Source organism: Chionomys nivalis, chromosome X (genome assembly GCF_950005125.1).
Source record: "Chionomys nivalis chromosome X, mChiNiv1.1, whole genome shotgun sequence".
In the NCBI taxonomy this organism is placed as follows: Eukaryota; Metazoa; Chordata; class Mammalia; order Rodentia; family Cricetidae; genus Chionomys; species Chionomys nivalis.
The window spans coordinates 45,006,782-45,028,907 of NC_080112.1; the positions used below are offsets into that span (position 1 = coordinate 45,006,782).

Sequence of the window (22,126 nt, forward strand, 5' to 3'; positions counted from 1 at the left end):
TCCGCTTAAGAGCTGTGCTTGCAAGGGAGATTTGAAAACGATTCAGAAAAGAGCAAACCATGTGGGCAGAGACTACGCGGGCCTGTGGAATTTAAATCCACGTAGCGAGGCAAACCATAGGCTGCGTGGGGACTTGAAGTCAATCTGAGGTGTCTAAAGGGAAAATATAAAGAACTGTAGCAAGAAAAGCCACTGCGTGATGATTTATGTTAAACTGCTGGCTCCACGCACAAGGCACAGGCCGCAAGGCACAGGCCGCGGCTGAACTGGCGGTCGGCAGCCGAGCGGGGGAAGGAGGGGTCCTAAAACCAAACGTTGGGTGCCAGATGAAGGCGCAAGTCATAAACAATCCCACACCAGTTTGGAATTGTGATTAATAGGGTGGTATTTATTTAAAGGGGAATAAACTTACAGATCACGGTCCCAGACAACAGCCCTCTGCGCACGCAATTGGGAAGAAGTCTAGTCGCCGGAACCGGAGCAGGAAGTAAAGAGAGAGAGGAGGGAAGTGGCCGCTTTTTTTAAAGGGAAAGATACCACGCCCCAATGGGCTGGTATCTTGGCGGCTATTGGCTGGAGGAGCGGAAGGACCTCCCGCAACATTGATGTGTAAAAAAATCTACTAGGCAGGGAGTGTCCTTTAGGAAATGTAAACATATTTTCAGCTTGAATGTAGAATCCATTTGCACATTATACAATTTTTTTGAACATCATTATATTTTATAGATTGTTTCACTTGATTTGGTTTCTTCTGATTAATGATACCTGTATTTATTGCCAGTGGACATCTAGCAGCAGTTTTCTATTATTCATACAGTTAAGCTTTGGTAGTATCTCTTGTAACTTTGTGTCAGAGTCTTTGAATTCAGTATACAGGAAGAATAAAGTAATCAATATATGGGAGGACTTAAAGGTAGCACAGGACATATCAACAACCTTATAGAAGATCCTTCTCTAGTTTTAACATTTTATCTTCTAACAATGTGGTTGCTTTGGCTCATATAGCCCAGGCCACACTATAAAATTCATTTAACTACACAGTATTATGTTTAGACTCAGAATGTGTTTTAAAGCACATGCCATGGTTTTAAATGAATCATATATGACATGTGAACATGCATTGTTACCTTTACCCACCAGTATAGTTCTGGAGGCAAAACAATTACTTAAATGTTCTAACAAGAATAGTTCTTTCTGACAGAAATGCTCAATTAATCATCCCAACAGAACCTGACCTTTAACCTAATCTTATTAGTTTAGGAATATGAGATCATATGTAGTTCAGCAGGGTGAAGTGAACATACTGGACAGATGCAGGCTGTTGTGGTGCAAAACCATTGGTTGATTCCATGAAACTCCCTCTAACTAAATGTATAAATGCTTTGTCAGTTCAGTTCCTTTACAACCAATATTTTGAGCTACTGCAGAAGACCAAAGTCAGGCACCGCCATGGTAAATTTTCTGCTGCTGACTTTGGCATTTGGCCTGGCTCATGCTGAGGTAAATTCATTTGGTCTATGCATAGGCTTAATGTTCTTCAATTTCTGGGGATGTGATGTTTTGTCCAGTTAGTACATATTCATGAAATAACCTTTCTGACTTTCACTCAGTTATACTTTTTAATCTGATTCTCTAGGATGAAAGAAAGGAAATAAGATAACAATGGAATGAATATGCAGATGTTAAGAGGGCAAAACATCAGCAGCTCAAAGTTCTGGTTCAATGTGCTATGTTAATTAAGTCATCATATTGCACTGTGTTATTCTACATTTGTAGAAACATAATCTTGAAGTTATAAACAAAATATTATAGATTTATATTTCTAGTTAGCTTATGCATTTCCAATGATTGAGATCAATGGTCTTTGCTGTTTTCTTTAGATTGAAGGAAAGTGGGATACCATTGCCATCGCTGCTGACAACGTGGACAAGATAGAAGAAGAAGGACCTCTGAGGCTCTACATTCGTGAACTTACTTGTAGTGAGGAATGTAACAAATTGGAAGTCACATTTTACGTCAAGTAATCCAATGGTCAACCATCTAAACTGAAGGGAATATTTCCATTTTTCTAATTTTATGTTGTTAAACTTACAGTGGCATGTTCTGTTTTTGGTCATGAAATTGAAGTACTCATCATCAATGTGATTATGTTATTCTATGATGGTTTAGTTCTAGACATCACACAAAAGTTAGATATTATCTCCAATTCCATGAGTGTTTCCTTAGAAATCCTTTGGTTGGAGTCCAGTGGTTGAATTTAGTGCTCAATTATTAGCTGCAGCTGACTATAAGGATTTCATTTCTAGTAATTTGAAAGGTATATGTGAACATTTGATTCAAAATCACACATACTATATTATAAAGTCAATGCTGTCATAAAAAGTCTTCCACAGAAAGGTCAGATAACTCTATTGCAAATTATTTTTTTTGGTGCTCTAGTTTCAAAGACACTCTATGACATTTGGATGACGATGTTCATTGTAAAAGTGTATAATGCCATAAGAACTAAGAAAGCCTAGAACTATTTCTACAATCGTAAGTTTTTGATTACAAATTAAATCACTTAAAGCACATGCATATAATCCTAAAATACATATTATAACTGGAGTAGAACAAGAGAATTAACATATTGAAAGCCATACTCAGTGAATAGTGAAATTGGGATAAGAAAGCCATCAGAGTCTTCATAGCACTTGGAAAAATTATCACAAGTAAAGTAAGTCATGTTTAGGATTTACAAACAGGATAATATTTTCTAAACAGAATTAGGAGAATTGAGGTAAGCTTAGGTACTTCTGTTCCAGCTCTGTATACTGTTCATAGATTCTATTACTTCATCAAATTCTTTATAATACTTGAAGATCTTTAATATGAATTAAAGGATATAAAGTATAAACCAGGATACCTCTGTTTGATTTTTAGTGCGAATGGCCAATGTTCAGAGACAAAAATCATTGGTTATAGGCAAGAAGATGGCACATACAGAACCCAGTGTAAGTATGGGTTCTGGGAGCTTCTCTATGAACAAAAAATCGTGAGTGTGCACACATACATGGACACTACAACCACTCATAGGTACATGAACCTAGAACATGGTTACTTGGATAGTTATCAATTCTTCCAACCAGTTGAGATATGCTACAAAGTCAGAGTACATTGTAGGTCATCTGAAGTTTAGGTGGAGAAGAACACTATTACCTGAAGATGTAAGCAATGCTAACAATATCTCCAAATAGTTTCCTGCATGAAAATTTATTTCTATATAATATTCAGTGTCTTTTCTTTCATACAGTATCTTGAACAGGTCTGCCACTCAATGATAGGTCTCAGTGGCCTCAAAAATCTTTACAAACTTTATGTCTCAGACTATCTACTACTTATATTGCAGGCATTATCTATCATCCCAGATTTTTGGAAAATTTAAATTAATGGTGCTATTTTACAATTTAATTTTCTTTTATTTTGTAGAGATCATAACATTTAGGTCATATGATGATACATTTCAATTTTGAAAAGCAGTAAGGGAAAATATGTTTAAGAATTTCAGACTGACTAATTTTGTAAAAATTGTTAAGATAAGAGCAATATTATTCAACTGAATTATACACAGGATGACCTTTCATTTGACCTTAAAATAAGGGAAGGCACATTCTTCTGGCAAGTCTATTGTTTTCCAAGTTTACATGCTTATTTAAAGAAGTCCAGTGCTATAAAGTGACCAGATCCTAAAATCCCCCTTTCCCTTGAATAATACTTATCATTGAATCAGTGTCAGTAAGTGGAAATACCTCATACATGTAGACACACACACACAGACACACACACACACACACACAGACACACGCACACATACACACACAGAGAGAGAGAGAGATACAAAGAAACACAGAGAGAGAGACACACACAATATGAAGGTCTGGTAAAATTAAAATGTTCATTTTTACATCTTTTGCATACATCATCTTGTAAGATGAAAACTTTTATGCATATCTCTAATTAGTACAGTTAGTCTCTTTTTGCATATGTATCAATTTGTCCACCAAATATTACCATAGTGTGACACCAAAGTTTTACAGTTTTCAGTAATTGACATGTGGCCTTTTAGGATATGGTTATAGGGGGAAGAAATAACCAACAGAGTGATCCCACAGGTCTTGATGCAAAGAATTCAGAGAAAATGGAATATGTCTGTACCTAAGATTCACTATCAGGTTTAAAGAGTTGGAAATATTGGTTACTGTGTTATGATAGGATATGTAATATAAATGATTATAGGAATATATTTGCACACATGTGTCATATGATAGTGAATCAGAGATGATTGCTAGAGTTGGGATCAATATTAATGTTTAGTCAACAGGTGACATCAAACAAAGTAGAAAACTAAGTGACACTCATTTTGAAATGTTTCCATTATTACAGTTGAAGGTGATGGTAGATTTAAATCTGTGCATGCAACACCAGACAACATAGTCTTTGTTTGTCAGAATGTGGATAGAGCTGGCCAGACAACAAACCTGATTTTTGTTGTTGGTAAGAATGGTAGTGCGTTTTTGGAATGGTAACAAAGGTATCACCCTGAAACTGAAGATTAAGTCAAATTCACACTCAAAATACTGTATCATGGTATTTCTAGACTCCTGTCCACTAAATAACAATCTGATTGTTGTGTGGATCAACTTTTACATTATAATTTAATTTGAGTAGTATAGTCATTGAATACTAGAGGCTAAGGGGAAGACTATTGGAAGTGTTTATGTTCATGTTTCCTCACTAGAAACAATGAAGCAAATATTATTTTCCCAAAGTTCAGACATTTTTGAGTGTCATTTGACCCAGTGTGTACTAAATTAAAACATGAACTCTAGAGTATAGAGCCGGCAGAAATGTGAAGGTTCCATTGACAGGTATTCATGACTCTCTAGTGTTATGTTTCTGAAAGTATATAGGATTGAGATGAATGAATTCTTTAGGAATGTTGTTTTATTTTTTTGATACATCATGAAACCCTGAAAAGTGATGTCATACAACCATATAGACTTCATTAAATGTATCCATGGAATCTGAGGAAAATTTTTATTGAATTTATTGATCCAACCAGGGTAGTTGAATTTTGAGCAGTTGGGATTTTCCATTGCGTATCATGAAGGCACATGAAGGTAGCAATGTAAATACTGCAGAATTCTACTGAATGTGTCTGTGATATTGTTATTCCTGCAATGTAGGAAAAAGTCAACCTTTGACTCCTGAACAATATGAAAAACTTGAGGAATTTGCCAAGGAACAGAACATTCCAAGAGAAAACATCTGAAATGTTCTGGCTACAGGTAACCTCAATGAATATTTTTTGCTCATAGCATATATATATTCTGTGTATCGATGTATTCATATATATATATATATATTTATAGCGAATCTATCTATCTATCATCTATGTATCTATGTATCTATGTATCTATCATCTATCTATCTATCTATCTATCTATCTATCTATCTATCTATCTATCATCTATCTACTCAGTAAGGACCCTGAGTTTAGACTATGTCTAGTCATATGCTATCTTTCAGTTGCTATTTCCAGCAATAATCCTTGGGGAGCTGTTCTCATATTCTTATGAGAACATTTATGTCAGTCCTTACGCTACTTATGTTCTTTTACAGATACTTGTCCTCAATAAGGACCTTCTGTAGGTGAGTAGAACAGAATCCAGGCCTAACCATCTTGATATTTGAATGACTTTGTGCTTATTACATAAAAAATTATAAAAAATATGTGATCAAAGAAAAAATGAACTCAAAATTGGCAAAATCAAGACAGGATATTATGTGTCTTTTAAAGCAGAAAATCTTACAGTGATAGAAATGAAGGATAGGATTTTTTATAAATATTTATAAAACAATGTGAAGGATTTTATCTAATTCAGAATTACTAATATTTTTATATAGAGGAATATTCCATCAAGAAAATATGTCTTGTCATTTGAAAAATCTTACTTTACTTATAATTTTGTACTATATTTTTTTGTCACAGATACAGTACAAGCATGTTGATCTTTTCAGTATATTCCTTGAAACCTCTCAATACAAATTTTTATGTAGCATCACAGAATGTCATTATTTTCTGCCAACAGTGATCCTATACAGTCCAAAGCACAAGATATTGGTGATTTATAGGAAAGGAACTATTTGTGTGAAATCCTTTCTCTGTACTCAATATATTGTTATGTTTAACTTTGCTTCCACAACTCTCAATGACCAAATCTTTCCTGTCTGTTCAATAATGTTTTAATTTTTGCTTTCATGCCAGCAAAGATATATGAGGAATGGAATCATGCATCATATTCTCTTCATCTTCGCAACAGGATCACATATAAATCACCATTTCTTTTTAAATGAATTCTCCCCTCTCCTGTGAAGTCAGAATACTACATACCAAATTCCTGACTTGCCTTTTCTTTCCCTTTTTATGATCTATGAGCTCATCTTACTTTTTGAATGATTAAATAAAGTGATTCAAGAAGCAATATTACACCTTCATCTTGGGCTGCAGGGTCTGCTGTGCTCTTCTTGACCCCGCCCTGCCTGCCACGTTCTTCCTTTTGTCCCTGGCTCATTGGGCTACCAGGCATCCCTGTTTAGGTGCTGAGGAGTTCCATCTGAACTGGTGAGTGTGTGCTATCCAGGGGCTGACTGTCCCGAAAGAGAGCACAAACCCTCCTCCCCCAGCTCCTGCTGCAGGGCCCCTTGTCTTACACATGAAGCAGCCCTCCAGCCCACCCCCCAAGCCTGCCCTGCTGTCTGCTAGGTCCTCTGCTCAAGAACAATTTTCCCGCTCCTACACTAAGGCTACCCACCCAGAGCAGTGAATGCCTGCCTACTGGGCAGGCCTCAAGGTCCCCCGCAAGGGAGCGCGGGCACCTTCAGCTTGGGCTGAAGGATCTCCTGTACTCTACTGGACCCTGCCCTGCCTGTCACTTTCTTCCTTTTGTCCCTGGCTCATTGAACTACCAGGCGTCCCTGTTAAGATGCTGAGGAGTTCCATCTGGACGGGTGAGTGTGTGCTATCCAGGGGCGGACTGTCCAGGAAGAGAGCACAAACCCCCCTCCCCCAGCTCCTACTGCAGGGCTCTCTTTCCTACACACGCCCCCCCCCCCCACAAGCCTGCCTTGTCTGCAAGGTCCTGTGCTGAGGAACAGCTTCCTGCTCCTACACTAAGGCTACCCACTCAGAGTGGTGAGTGCCTGCCTACCGGGCAGGCCTCAAGGACCCCCAAAGAGGAGCACAGGCACCTTCAGCTTGTGCTGCAGGATCTCCTGTATTCTACTCGACCCCGCCCTACCCCCCACATTCGCCCTTTTGTCCACCGGTCATTGGACTACCAGGTGTCCATGTTTCGGTGCTGAGGAGTCCATCTGGAAGGGCACGGTTCCTGCCATTGTCAAGTGTACTTCGTATTTACTCTTCTATAAGGTTCAGTGTGGCTGGTCTTATGTTGAGGTCTTTGATCCATTTGGACTTGAGTATTGTGCATGGTGATAGATACGGGTCTATTTTCATTCTACCAGTTATAAAGGAGTGCTTTGCTTTTGTATACTTTTTGCCTTGTTTCTATGTACTTTTTGATTTTTATTACTGTTATTATTATTATTTTTTTTATTCTTTTTTACTTAAAATTTCCAACTGCTCCCCGTTTCCCATTTCCCTCACCCTCCTCCCACATATTGCCCCCTCCCCCCGCTCCCCTCCCCCTATCCCCACTCCACTTCTCCTCCCCCTAGTCCACTCCCCCTCCCTCTCGATACTGAAGAGCAGTCCAAATTCCCTGCTCTACAGGAAGACCAAGGTCCTCCCACTTCTATCTAGGTCCAGGAAGGTGAGCATCCAAACAGGCTACGCTCCCACAAAGCCAGTTCATGTATTAGCATCGAAACCTAGTGCCATTGTCCTTGGCTTCTCATCAGCCTTCATTGTCCACCTTGTTCAGAGAGTCCAGTTTCAACCCATGCTTATTCAGTCCCAGTCCAGCTGGCCTTGGAGAGCTCCCAATAGATCAGTTCCACTGTCACAGTGGGTGGGTGCACGCCTCGTGGTCCTGATTTCCTTGCTCATGTTCTCCCTCCTTCTGCTCCTCATTTGGACCTTAAGAGCTCAGACGGTTGATCCAAATTGGGTCTCTGTCTCTCTCTCGATCCATCGCCAGATGAAAGTTCCTATGCCATTCTCCTTGGCCTCTCGTCAGCTCTCATTGTCCAATACATTCAGAGAGTCCGGTTTTATCCCATGTTTTTTTCAGTAGCAGTCCAGCTGGCCTTGGTGAGCTCCCAGTAGATAGGCCCCCCTGTCTCAGTGGTTGGGTGCACCCCTCATGGTCCTGTCTTCCTTGTTCATGTTCTCTCTCCTTCTGCTCCTCATTATAACCTTGGGAGCTCAGTCCGGTGCTCCAGTGTGGGTCTCTGTCTCTATCTCCATCCATCGCTAGATGAAGGTTCTATGGCGATATGCAAGATATTCATCAGTATGATTATAGGATAGGTTCATTTCAGGTTCCCTATCATCAGGTGCCCCAATGAACTAACTGGGGACATTGCCCTGGGCTTCTGGTAGCCATTCCAGGTTCAAGTCTCTTGCCAACCCTTAGGTGGCTCCCTTAACTAAGGTATGAGTTTCCCTGCTCCCCCATCCAACCTTCCTTTACCCCCAATCACCCCGATTCCCCCAGTTCCCCTCATCCTCTCCTTCACACTTTTCTCTCCCCATCTCCCCTCATCCCCATCCCACCCCACCCCCCAAGATTCCTATTTTTTGCCCATCAATCTTGTTTATTTCCCATAGCTGGGAGGATATCTATATGTTTTTCCTTGGGTTTACCCTCTTGTTTAGCTTCTTTAGGATCACAAATTATAGACTCAGTGGCCCCTATCCATGGCTAGAAACCAATTATGAGTGAGTACATCCCATGATCTTCTTTTTGGGTCTGGGTTACCTCACTCAGGATCGTATTTTCTATTTCCATCCATTTGCATGCAAAATTCGAGAAGTCATTGTTTTTTACCGCAGAGTAGTACTCTAATGTATATATATTCCACACTTTCTTCATCCATTCTTCTATTGAAGGGCATCTAGGTTGCTTCCAGGTTTTGGCTATTACAAATAATGCTGCTATGAACATAGTTGGACAAATGCTTTTGTCATATGCTAGGGCATCTCTTGGGTATATTCCCAAGAGTGCTATTGCTGGGTCCAGGGGTAGGTTGATCCCAATTTTTCTGAGAAACCGCCACACTGATTTCCAAAGTGGTTGCACAAGTTTGCAGTCCCACCAGCAATGGATGAGGGTACCCCTTTCTCCACAACCTCTCCAGCAAAGGCTATCCTTGGTGTTTTTGATTTTAGCCATTCTGACAGGTGTAAGATGATATCTCAAAGTTGTTTTGATTTGCATTTCTCTGATCGCTAAGGAGGTTGAGCATGACCTTAAGTATCTTTTGGCCATTTTAACTTCTTCTGATGAGAATTCTCTGTTCAGTTCAGTGCCCCATTTTTTAATTGGGTTAATTATCCTTTTAAAGTCTAGTTTCTTGAGTTCTTTATATATTTTGGAGATCAGACCTTTGTCTGTAGCGGGGTTGGTGAAGATCTTTTCCCAGTCAGTAGGCTGCCTTTTTGTCTTAATGACAGTGTCCTTTGCTTTACAGAAGCTTCTCAGTTTCAGGAGGTCCCATTTATTCAATGTTGCCCTTAATGTCTGTGCTGCTGGGGTTATACATAGGAAGCGATCTCCTGTGCCCATATGTTGTAGGGTACTTGCCATTTTCTCTTCTATCAGGTTCAGTGTGTTCAGATTGATATTGAGGTCTTTGATCCATTTGGACTTGAGTTTTGTGCATGGTGATAGATATGGGTCTATTTTCATTCTTCTACAGGTTGACATCCAATTGTGCCAGCACCATTTGTTGAAGATGCTTTCTTTCTTCCATTGTATACTTTTAGCTCCTTTATCGAAAATTAGTTGTTCATAGGTTTGTGGGTTAAAATCCGGGTCTTCTATACGATTCCATTGGTCGACTGCTCTGTTTTTATGCCAGTACCACGCTGTTTTCATTACTGTAGCTCTGTAATAGAGTTTGAAGTCAGGGATGGTAATGCCTCCAGAAGTTCCTTTATTATATAAGATTGTTTTGGCTATCCTGGGTTTTTTGTTTCTCCATATAAAGTTGATTATTGTCCTCTCAAGATCTGTGAAGAATTTTGATGGGATTTTAATGGGGATTGCATTGAATCTATAAATTGCCCTTGGTAGAATTGCCATTTTTACTATGTTGATCCTCCCAATCCAGGAGCAAGGGAGATCCTTCCATTTTCTGGTATCCTCTTCAATTTCTTTCTTCAATGCCTTAAAGTTCTTGTCAAATAGATCTTTCACTTCCTTGGTTAGAGTTACCCCAAGATATTTTATGCTTTTTGTGGCTATCGTGAAAGGTGATGATTCTCTTATTTCCCTCTCTGCTTCCATATCCTTTGTGTATAAGAGGGCGACTGATTTTTTTTCCAGAGCTAAAGATTATTTAATGTAGAAAACAAACACACTAATGCCATATATCACAAAACTGTACCTTGATCTTATCAATTATAAGTATGGCATGGGTTGCTAAGGAACAGAATCAGGTAATAGGACAATTATTTGTCTTTGCAATAAACACATTCCCAGCTGTCACAAATGTACCAATGTGTCCAGCCACCTCAACCTGGGAAGAAAATACAAATTACAATTCTAACAAGAATTCCTGTAGATAAAATAAGGAGTTGAAAAATAGTAATTATACAAAATAGTGATTTCCTGGATAAATGCTTCTTTGTTAAACTATTATATATGAGTGAAAAATTATGGGATATATTTTGCTTTTATTCATTAAACCCTATTTTGGGATGGTACTATGCCAACAGATTGTAGACTTTCTTCATTATTCCTTATTGTATACCTAACCTTGCATGCTAGGAAAGCACCTTCTATTACTTTTTATGAATGACTAACTATAGAAACTTCAATGTTTAAAAAAATGATTTATATAATTAAGTCACTCATGTATAATTAATTCTACTAATTTGCATGAGTGTTTCAGGTCATTCTGCTATGATTAGTCATTGTTGGGGGATTTTTCCCCCATCCATTAAACTAATTGCTTTTTTTTTTTACATCTTTGTTTTTATTTTATTTTTTTTATTCTTTTTTAATTAAAATTTCCACCTGCTCCCCATTTTCCATTTCCCTCCCCTCCTCTCAAATATTGCCCCCTCCCCCCAATTCCCTTCCCCTATCCCCACTCCTCTTCTCCTTCCCCCCCTCCATTCCCCCTCCCTCTCGATACTGAAGAGCAGTCCAAATTCCCTGCCCTGAGGGAAGACCAAGGTCCTTCTATCTACGTCCAGAAAGGTGAGCGTCCAAACAGGCTAAGCTCCCACAAAGCCAGTTCATGTATTAGGATTGAAACCTAGTGCCATTGTCCTTGGCTTCTCATCAGTCTTCATTGACCGCCATGCTCAGAGAGTCCGGAATCAACCCATGCTTATTCAGTCCCAGACCAGCTGGCCTTGGTGGGCTCCCAATAAATCAGTTCCACTGTCACAGTGGGTGGGTGCATCCCTCGTGGTCCTGATTTTTTGCTCATGTTCTCCCTACTTCTGCTCCTCATTTGGACCTTAAGAGCTCAGACCGTTGCTCCAAATTGAGACTCTGTCTCTACTTCGATCCATCGCCAGATGAAGGTTCTAAGGTGATATGCAAGATATTCATCAGTATAGGATAGGGTCATTTCAGGTTCCCTCTCCTTAGTTGCCCAAGGTACCAGCTGGGGACATATTCCTGGACACCTGCGAACCCCTCAAGAGTCAAGTCTCTTGCCAACCCTAAGATGGCTCCCTTAGATAGGATATATACTTCGCTGCTCCCGTATCCATCCTTCCTATATCCCAACCATCCCAATCCTCCGAGCTCCTCCCATCCTCCCCTTCTCATATTTCTCATCCCATTTCCCCTTTGCCCCATGCCACCTCACCCGCAAGTTCCCAGTTTTTGCCCTGCAATCTTGTCAACTTCCCCCTCTCCATGCGGATGACTATATGATTTTCTTTGGGTTCACTTTCTTATTTAACTTCTATAGGATCACACATTATATGCTTAATGTCTTTTATTTATGGCTAGAAACCGATTATGAGTGAGTACATCCCATGTTCCTCTTTTTGGGTCTGGGATACCTCACTCAGGATAGTGTTTTCTATTTCCATCCATTTGCACGCAAAATTCGAGAAGTCATTGTTTTTTACTGCTGAGTAGTACTCTAATATGTATATATTCCACACTTTCTTCATCCATTCCTCCATTGAAGGGCATCTAGGTTGTTTCCAGGTTTTGGCTATTACAAACAATGCTGCTATGAACATAGTTGAACAGATACTTTTGTCATTTGATGTGGCATCTCTTGGGTATATTCGCAATAGTGGTATTACTGGATCTTGGGGTAGGTTGATCCCAAATTTCCTGAGAAATCGCCACACTGATTTCCAAAGTGGTTGCACAAGTTTGCATTCCCACCAGCAATGAATGAGTGTGCCTCTTTCTCCACAACCTCTCCAGCAAAGGCTATCATTGGTGTTTTTGATTTTAGCCATTCTGACAGGTGTAAGATGGTATCTCAAAGTTGTTTTAATTTGCATTTCCCTTGTCGCTAAGGAGGTTGAGCATGACCTTAGGTGTCTTTTGGCCATTTGAATTTCTTCTGTTGAGAATTCTCTGTTCAGATCAGTGCCCCATTTTTTATTGGGTTCATTAGCATTATAAAGTTTAGTTTCTTGAGTTCTTTATATATTTTGGTGATCAGACCTTTGTCTGTTGCAGGGTTGGTGAAGATCTTCTCCCAGTCAGTGGGTTGCCTTTTTGTCTTAGTGACAGTGTCCTTTGCTTTACAGAAGCTACTCAGTTTCAGTAGGTCCCATTAATTCAATGTTGTCCTTAATGTCTGTGCTGCTGGGGATAAACGTAGGAAGTGATCTCCTGTACCCATATGTTGTAGAGTACTTCCAACTTTTTCTTCTATCAGGTTCAGTGTGTTCAGACTAATATTGAGGTCTTTAATCCATTTGGACTTGAGTTTTGTGCATGGTGATAGATATGGATCTATTTTCATTCTTCTACACGTTGACAACCAGTTCTGCCAGCACCATTTGTTGAAGATGCTCTCTTTTTTCCATTGAATACTTTTAGCTCCTTTATCAAAAATTAGGTGTTCATAAGTTTGTGGGTTAAAATCAGGGTCTTCTACTCGGTTCCATTGATCGACTTCTCTGTTTTTATGCCAATACCAAGCTGTTTTCAATACTGAGGCTCTGTAATAGAGTTTGAGGTCAGGGATGGTAATGCCTCCAGACGATCCTTTATTATATAAGATTGTTTTGGCTATCCTGGGTTTTTTGTTTCTCCATATAAAGTTGATTATTGTCCTCTCAAGATCTGTGAAGAATTTTGATGGGATTTTAATGGGGATTGCATTGAATCTATAAATTGCCCTTGGTAGAATTGCCATTTTTACTATGTTGATCCTCCCTATCCAAGAGCAAGGGAGATCCTTCCATTTTCTGGTATCCTCCTCAATTTCTTTCTTCATTGACTTAAAGTTCTTGTCAAATAGATCCTTTACTTCCTTGGTTAGGGTTACCCCAAGATATTTTATGCTATTTGTGGCTATCGTGAAGGGTGATGCTTCTCTGATTTCCATCTCTGCTTCCTTATCCTTTGTGTATAAGAGGGTGACTGATTTTTTGGAGTTGATCTTGTATCCTGCCACATTACTAAAGGCGTTTATCAGCTGTAGGAGTTCTTTGGTGGAGTTTTTGGGGTCGCTCATGTACACTATCATATCATCTGCAAATAATGCAAGTTTAACTTCTTCCTTTCCAATTTGAATCCGCTTTATCCCCTTATGTTGTCTTATTGCTATTGCTAAAACTTCGAGAACTATATTGAAGAGGTATGGAGAGAGTGGACAGCCTTGGCGTGTTCCTGATTTTAGTGGGATGGCTTTAAGTTTCTCTCCATTTAATTTGATATTAGCTGTCGGCTTGCTGTATATAGCTTTAATTAAATTTAGGTATGACCCTTGTATCCCTAATCTCTCCAAGACTTTTATCATAAAGGGATGTTGAATTTTGTCAAATGCTTTTTCAGCGTCTAATGAAACGATCATATGTTTTTTTTCTTTCAGTTTATTTATATGATGGATTACATTGATAGATTTGCGTATGTTAAACCAGCCCTGCATCTCTGGTATGAAGCCTACTTGATCATAATGGATAATTTTTCTAATGTGTTCTTGGATTCGGTTTGCCAGAATTTTGTTGAGGATTTTTGCGTCGATGTTCATGAGTGAGATTGGCCTGTAATTTTCTTTCTTTTTTGGGTCTTTGTGTGGTTTTGGTATCAGAGTTAGTGTAGCTTCATAAAAGGAATTTGGCAATGACTCTTCTGTTTCTATATTGTGAAATACATTAAGGAGTATAGGTATTAGGTCTTCTTGGAAGTTCTGGTAGAATTCCGCATTGAAACCATCTGGTCCTGGACTTTTTTTGGAAGGGAGGTTTTTGATAACCGCTTCTAATTCTTCACGACTAACAGGTCTATTTAGGTTGTTCACCTGGTCCTGGTTTAACTTTGGTATATGGTATTTATCTAAAAAAGTGTCCATTTCTTTTACATTTTCCAGTTTTGTGGCATACAGGCTTTTGTAGTAAGATCTAATGATTCTCTGAATTTCCTCTGTGTCTGTGGTTATGTCTCCCTTTTCATTTCTGATCTTATTAATTTGCAAATTCTCTCTCTGCCGTTTGATTAGTTTGGATAGGGGTTTATCAATCTTGTTGATTTTCTCCAGGAACCAGCTTTTGGATTTATTGATTCTTTCAATTGTTTTTTGTGTCTCTATTGTGTTGATTTCAGCCCTCAGTTTGATTATTTCCAGTCTCCTACCCCTTCTAGGTGAGTCTGCTTCTTTTTTTTTAGAGCTTTCAGGTGGGCTGTTAAGTCTCCAATGTGTGCTTTCTCTGTTTTCTTTAAGTGGGCAGTTAGTGCTATGAACTTTCCTCTCAGGACTGCTTTCATAGTGTCCCATAGGTTTGAGTATGTTGTTTCTTTATTTTCATTGTCCTCAAGGAAGACTTTAATTTCTTTCTTTATTTCTTCCTTAATCCAGATATGGTTCAGTAGTTGACTATTCATTTTCCATGAGTTTGTAGGCTTTCTGGGGGGTAGCATTGTTGCTGAATTCTAGCTTTAATCCATGGTGATCTGATAAGATACAGGTGGTTATTAATATTTTTTTGTAACTGTGAATGTTTGCTTTGTTACCGAGTATGTGGTCGATTTTTGAGAAGGTTCCATGAGCTGCAGAGAAGAAGGTATATTCTTTCCTATTTGGGTGGAATATTCTATAGATGTCTGTTAAGTCCATTTGATTCATTACCTCCATTAATTCTCTTATTTCTCTGTTAGGTTTCTGTCTAATTGACCTGTCCATTGGTGAGAGAGGAGTATTAAAGTCTTCTACTATTAATGTGTGCGGTTTGATGGCTGCCTTGAGTTTTAACAATGTTTCTTTTACGTACATGGGTGCTTTTATATTAGGGGCATAGATATTCAGGATTGAGATTTCATCCTGATGAATTGTTCCTGTTATGAGTAGAAAATGTCCCTCTCCATCTCTTCTGATTGATTTAAGTTTGAAGTCAACTTTGTTAGAAATTAGTATGGCCACACCTGCTTGTTTCCTAGGTCCATTTACTTGATAAGCCTTATCCCAGCCCTTTACTCTGAGTAGGTGCCTGTCTTTGTGGTTGAGGTGTGTTTCTTGTAAACAGCAGAATGTTGGATCCTGTTTTCATGTCCAATCTCTTAGTCTGTGCCTTTTTATAGGTGAGTTGAGTCCATTGACATTAAGTGATATTAATGACCAACGGTTGTTAACTCCGGTCATTTTTTTTAGTAGTAGATTTTGTGTGTTTCCCTTCTTTGAGATGTGCTGGTAAAGGGTCTCTAGATGTCTGAGTTACTGTGGTCATTGTTGGACTCCTTGATTAGTGATTTTTTTTCTATTACTTTCTGTAAGGCTGGATTTGTGGCTACGTATTGTTTAAATTTGTTTTTATCCTGGAAAATTTTGTTTTCTCCATTTATAGTGAACGAAAGCTTGGCTGGGTATAGTATTTTGGGCTTGCATCCATGTTCTCTTAGTTTCTGCAGTACATCTATCCAGGACCTTCTGGCTTTCATGGTTTCCATAGAGAAGTCAGGTGTAAGTCTGATAGGTTTACCTTTATAAGTAACTTGGCCTTTTTCCTTTGCTGCTCTTAGTATTCTTTCTTTATTCTGTATGCTTTGTGTTTTGATTATTATATGGCGAGAGGATGTTTTTTTTTTTTTTGATCCAGCCTATTCGGTGTTCTGTATGCTTCTTGAACCTTCATAGGTATATCTTTCTTTAGGTTGGGAAAGTTTTCTTCTATAATTTTATTAAATATATTTTCTGGACCGTTGAGCTGCGCTTCTTCTTCTCCTTCTTCTATTCCTATTATTCTTAGGTTTGGTCTTTTTATTGTGTCTCATATTTCCTGAATGTTTTGTGATGAGAATTTGTTGGCCTTGCTGTTTTCTTTGATCAGCGTGTTTATTTTCTCTATGGTATCTTCAGAATCTGAGATTCTTTCTTCTATCTCTTGTATTCTGTTGGTTATGCTTGCTTCTGTAGTCTCTGTTCGTTTACCTAGATTTTCCCTGTCCAGCTGGCCTTCTGTTTGTGTTTTCTTCTTTGCCTCCATTTCAGTTTTTAAGTCTTGAACTGTTTCCATTATCTGTTTGATTGTTTTTCCTTGGTTTCCTAGGGTATCATTCACTGATTTACTCAATTCTTCAAACTTTCTGTTATACTTCTCATCCATTTCTATAAGGGCATTTTTTACATGCTGTTTAAGGGCGTCAATCACTTTCATAAAGTCAATTTTATCTACTTCTTCATGATTAAGGTGTTCATGTCCTCCTGTTGTGAGGTCGCTGGGTTCTGGTGGTTTCATATAGTTTTTCAGATTGTTGGGTGAATTCTTGCATTGGCGCCTGCCCATCTCTTTCTCCGAATGCTCCCCTATGGATCTTCTTTTACCGGATCAGGTCTCCTTGCCTACTGATGTACTTTCCCAGTGATGGCACCCTGCAGTGATAGCTCTCCTGGTGCTCCAGTGATGTCTCTTCTGGTACCAATATCAGATGTCCGTGCCCAAAGACGGCTCTCCTGGTACCCAGATTAGCTCTCCCACTGATGGCTCTCCTGGTGCCAAGATCAGATCTCCGTGCAGGTTGGGTAGTTCGTAAACAAAGGCCTTACCTTGCTTGGTGCAGGCAGGCTGGAGAAACAAAGGAAGTCTCGCCTGCCTACTTGCCCTGAGGATTTGCCCCCAGCGCCAGACAGACTGAGCTGGACGGTGTTATGTGCCCAAAGAGGAAAGGGGGCAGAAGGAAGAAGGGTTCTGGATGCAGACTGGGTGGGACAAGAAGAGAGAGGCAGTATGCAGGGTGTAGAACCCCTGCAGGGAGCCCAGGGAGTATAGGGTGGGGGATGAGGAACTTCAGAGTTCCCTGTCCAGGGCTGCTTCCGCCGCCTCCAGTCAGGTCACAAACTCACCCTGCTGCTGTCTCTCCTGGTGCCTAGATCAGATCTCCGTGCAGGTTGGGTAGTTTGTAAACAAAGGCCTTACCTTGCTTGGTGCAGGCAGGCTGGAGAAACAAAGGAAGTCTCGCCTGCCTACTTGCCCTGAGGATTTGCCCCCAGCGCCAGACAGACTGAGCTGGACGGTGTTATGTGCCCAAAGAGGAAAGGGGGCAGAAGGAAGAAGGGTTCTGGATGCAGACTGGGTGGGACAAGAAGAGAGAGGCAGTATGCAGGGTGTAGAGCCCCTGCAGGGAGCCCAGGGAGTATAGGGTGGGGGATGAGGAACTTCAGAGTTCCCTGTCCAGGGCTGCTTCCACTGCCACCGGTCACAAACTCACCCTGCTGCTGTCTCTCCTGGTGCCTAGATCAGATCTCCGTGCAGGTTGGGTAGTTTGTAAACAAAGGCCTTACCTTGCTTGGTGCAGGCAGGCTGGAGAAACAAAGGAAGTCTCGCCTGCCTACTTGCCCTGAGGATTTGCCCCCAGCACCAGACAAACTGAGCTGGATGGTGTTATGTGCCCAAAGAGGAAAGGGGGCAGAAGGAAGAAGGGTTCTGGATGCAAGCTGGGTGGGACAAGAAGAGAGAGGCAGTATGCAGGGTGTAGAGCCCCTGCAGGGAGCCCAGGGAGTATAGGGTGGGGGATGAGGAACTTCAGAGTTCCTTATTACTGTTATTAATTGAGGTATTATTTCTTGCAAGGTAAGGCAAGAGTTTCTCATGATCATGTACGTGAGTAAGGGTGGGTTTTAGAGTTTAGGTAATGCTTTTTAGTCTGTATAAAATGTCATACAAAATAAAGCTTGTTGTTCAGTTGTTCATACTCTGCATCCCCTATGTCCTGATTTGCGTGAGACCCTTACCCAGGGACCCCAACGTACTAGACGTTGACACACTCGAACCCACAGAGGTTTCTGGTTCCTGCCTATTCCCTTTGATGTCCCAGACCAATGCCCAGACCCACAGAGGTCATAGTTCATACCTACTTCTTCTGGGATCCCAGAATCATGCCTGGACCCACAGAGATTTCTGATTCCTGCTTTCTCCCTCATAGGTCCCAGAACAATAAGAAAAAGCAAAAGGAATTGAGATTTCCCTAGATCAAATTCTAGGCAAAGGACTTTACTCTGATCCTCAGGATCAAACTCTTTATGATGACCACACCTTGTCCCTATGTAGCACAGCATCTTTAAAAACTTGAGACAGGATTCAAGAACTAGGAAAGAGTTGAATTATATCTTAGGGCTAGACAGGGTCAAAGAGAACCTTTTGGTGACTTTTTGCAGAGACTAACTAGGGCTCTACAAATAGGGGTAACTGACCCAGAAGCTAGACTATGATAACTGAAGCTTTGGCTTATAACAATGTCAACTTAGAATGCAAATGATCCTTGGGCCTTTAAAGATCAGATCAGCACCCATGGATGAATGGGTCTGGCATACAATGAATGTTAAGACACTTGACTATGGTCCTGAAGCTTGGGTAGGAGAAGCAATTTCCAATGGTAAGAGAAGACATCAAAATACCAAATGTTTTAATTGTGGTAGTATAGGACATCTAAGAAGGGATTGTAGACAAGGAATTCCTAGGAATGTCTCCTTTATGAATGACAAAAATAGGAGGACTCAGCCTTCAGGTATATGTAGAAGGTGTGGCAAAGACTGACACTGGACCAATAAATGTAGATAAAAGAAAGATAGGAAAGGCAACCCAATATCATCAAGAAACACCATGGGGGACCTCTCACAGGCCCCCATGATGAATGTGGTCCACTCATTCCCAGTTACTGTGGAGAACATGTCTCACCAGGAAAATTTTAAAAATCTAATGCCTACTCTTAAAAAAAATACTGGTCTGAATGATAGAGTAAATGTGGAGGATGAGTCAAAAACTCCAGTAGGGCATAGGAAACAGATATTCTGACAGGCTTCTATAAATGATCAAAGACCAAAGTTAAGAGTGTGTATAAATGGCATTTTTATTGAAGACTTGCTAGACTCGGGTGTGGGTATAAGTACCATTATTCCAGAATCTTGACATCAAAATTGGCCTCTTCAAGAGGTAGATGTTCAGTTCCTGGGAATTGGAACCCTATCTTGGGTAAAACAAAGCCCAAGATGGGTTGAATGCATAGGGCAAGAAGGGAAAATAGGAAGAATAAGGCCATGTGTAACTAATATCGCAGGGAAATTGTGGGGTAATGACTTATTGCAACAATGGGATACCCAAATTAACATTCCTGCAGCCCCCAAAACTTATATTTCTAGTGAAAATATTAGAAGATATTATAGAGGACAGATACCACCAGTCATTCGGGCTGATCAAGAACACAAAACAGTTGATAAACCTTCAGAGGTACCAACAGCCCTACCTTTAAAATGTTTAATAAAGCAATATGGGCTAAACAGTGGCCTCTAGCTGAGGAAAAGTTGAAGGCTTTAGAACAGCTGGTACAAGAGAAACTAGATGTTCAACATATAGAAGAATCTACCAGCCCTTGGAATTCTCCTGTTTTTGTTGTTAAAAAGATAACTGGAAAATGGAGAATGGTGACAGATCTTAGAGCTATCAACAAGATCATTCAACCTATGGTCCCTCTACAATCTGAAGTTCCTCGCCTTCTCTGTTACCAAAGGCATGGCCTCTTACTGATTTAAAGGGTTGTTTCTTCACTGTACCTTTACAAGAAAAGGATAGAGAAAAATTTTCCTTCACAGTTCCTACTTATAGCAATTCCCAGGCTACTAGAAGATATCAACGGACTGTCCTCCCATGGGGAATGCTCAGTAGCCTCACCCTGTTCCAATACTTTGTCAGCCAGCCATTGGAAATAATATACATAAGCAATTTCCTAAATCTATAATCTACCATTGTATGGATGACATTTTGTTATCTGATTCAAATACAAATACTTTAGAAAGGATTTTTGAAGAAGTAAAGAAAATCTTGCCTAATTGGAGATTACAAATGCTCCTGAAAAGATTCAAAGAGGAAATACTTTTAATTACCTAGGTTACAGAATAGGTTTACAGAAAATTAGAACACAATAGGCACAAATTAGGAGAGACCAGTTGCAGACTCTTAATGACATTCAAAGATTATTAGGAGACAGTTCCAATCTACAACTGGCTGTTGGGATAACACCTAATCTAATAATTCATTTAAACAAAATCTTAGATGGTGATAAAGACTTGAATAGTCCCAGAGAATTAACAGCTGAATCAGAAAAGGAATCAACGATTGTTGAGGAGAGATAACAGGAAGCACATGTGGATAGGATGAATCCAAATCTGAATTGTATTCTCATCATATTGCCTTCTGAAATTCTCCTACAAGAATTTTAATGCAGAGGGAGGATATTATCTTAGAATGGCTCTTTTCTATCACATAAACCAAATAAAATTAAAAATTTATGTAGAAAAGGTTTCTGTTTTAATTATAAAAGGTAAATTGAGATTTCATCAATTAGCAGAGATTATAGTGCCTTTTACTGCTGGAGAAATAAAAAAAAGTTATGGGAAAACAATGAACCCTGGCAAAGGGCTTGTCCTAATTTTTTGGGAGAAATTAATAGCAATTAGCTCCAAAGTGATAGACTTAACCTTATAAAGAGAACTTCTTAGAATCTTCCCCAAATTGTACATGAACCAATAACTGGAGCCCATACATTTTATATTGAATAAAATAAATCAAGGAAGGTAGGTTACAAATCAGAAGAATTAAGTAAGGTGGAAGAAAACCCTTATAATTCTGTCCAGAAGGCAGAATTATATGCTATTCTTATGGTAGTAAGGGATTTTAAAAAACCTCTCAATTAGTTACTGATTCACAATATGCACAAAGAGATATCTTGCACATTTAAACTGCTGAATTTATACAAGATGATGCAAAACTGACTTCATTATTTATCCAGGTGCAAGACATAATAAGGAATAGGCTTTGTTTTATATACATAACACACACCTAGTCCCATACAGGTCTACCAGGTCCTCTAGCACAAGGTAATGCAGAAATTGATCAATTATTGAATGGAAGCATGTAGCAGGCCTCTGAATTTCATTTTAAAAATCATGTTAATAGCAAAGGTTTAAAGAAAAAGTTTTCTATTACATGACAACAAGGTAAGGAGATTATAAAGAGATGTCATACTTGTTCATTCTATAATCAAACATCATTGCCCGCAGGGAGTAACCCAAAGGGTACTCAGAGGAAAGAGATCTGGCAGATGGATATGTTCTACTTTATGGAATTTGGTAAATTAAAGTATGTACACCACAGCATAAACACGCATCTAGGTTTTATATTGCCTACTTTTAACATGAAAACATCTCTAAGCGTGTTAAGAAACATCAACATATCCTCGTTTCATCCAAACGTGTCATT

General features: G+C 39.5%; 1 protein-coding gene across 1 annotated transcript; it reads left to right on the forward strand.

The window, feature by feature from the left end:
* The first annotated feature begins 1,449 nt into the window (after positions 1–1,449).
* Positions 1,450–5,311, forward strand: LOC130867209 (odorant-binding protein-like). Its single transcript, XM_057758940.1, has 5 exons — positions 1,450–1,500; positions 1,881–2,020; positions 2,923–2,993; positions 4,423–4,533; positions 5,226–5,311. The coding sequence occupies exons 1-5, from the start codon at positions 1,450–1,452 to the stop codon at positions 5,309–5,311; spliced, it is 459 nt and encodes a 152-aa protein (XP_057614923.1).
* Positions 5,312–22,126: the final 16,815 nt, after the last annotated feature.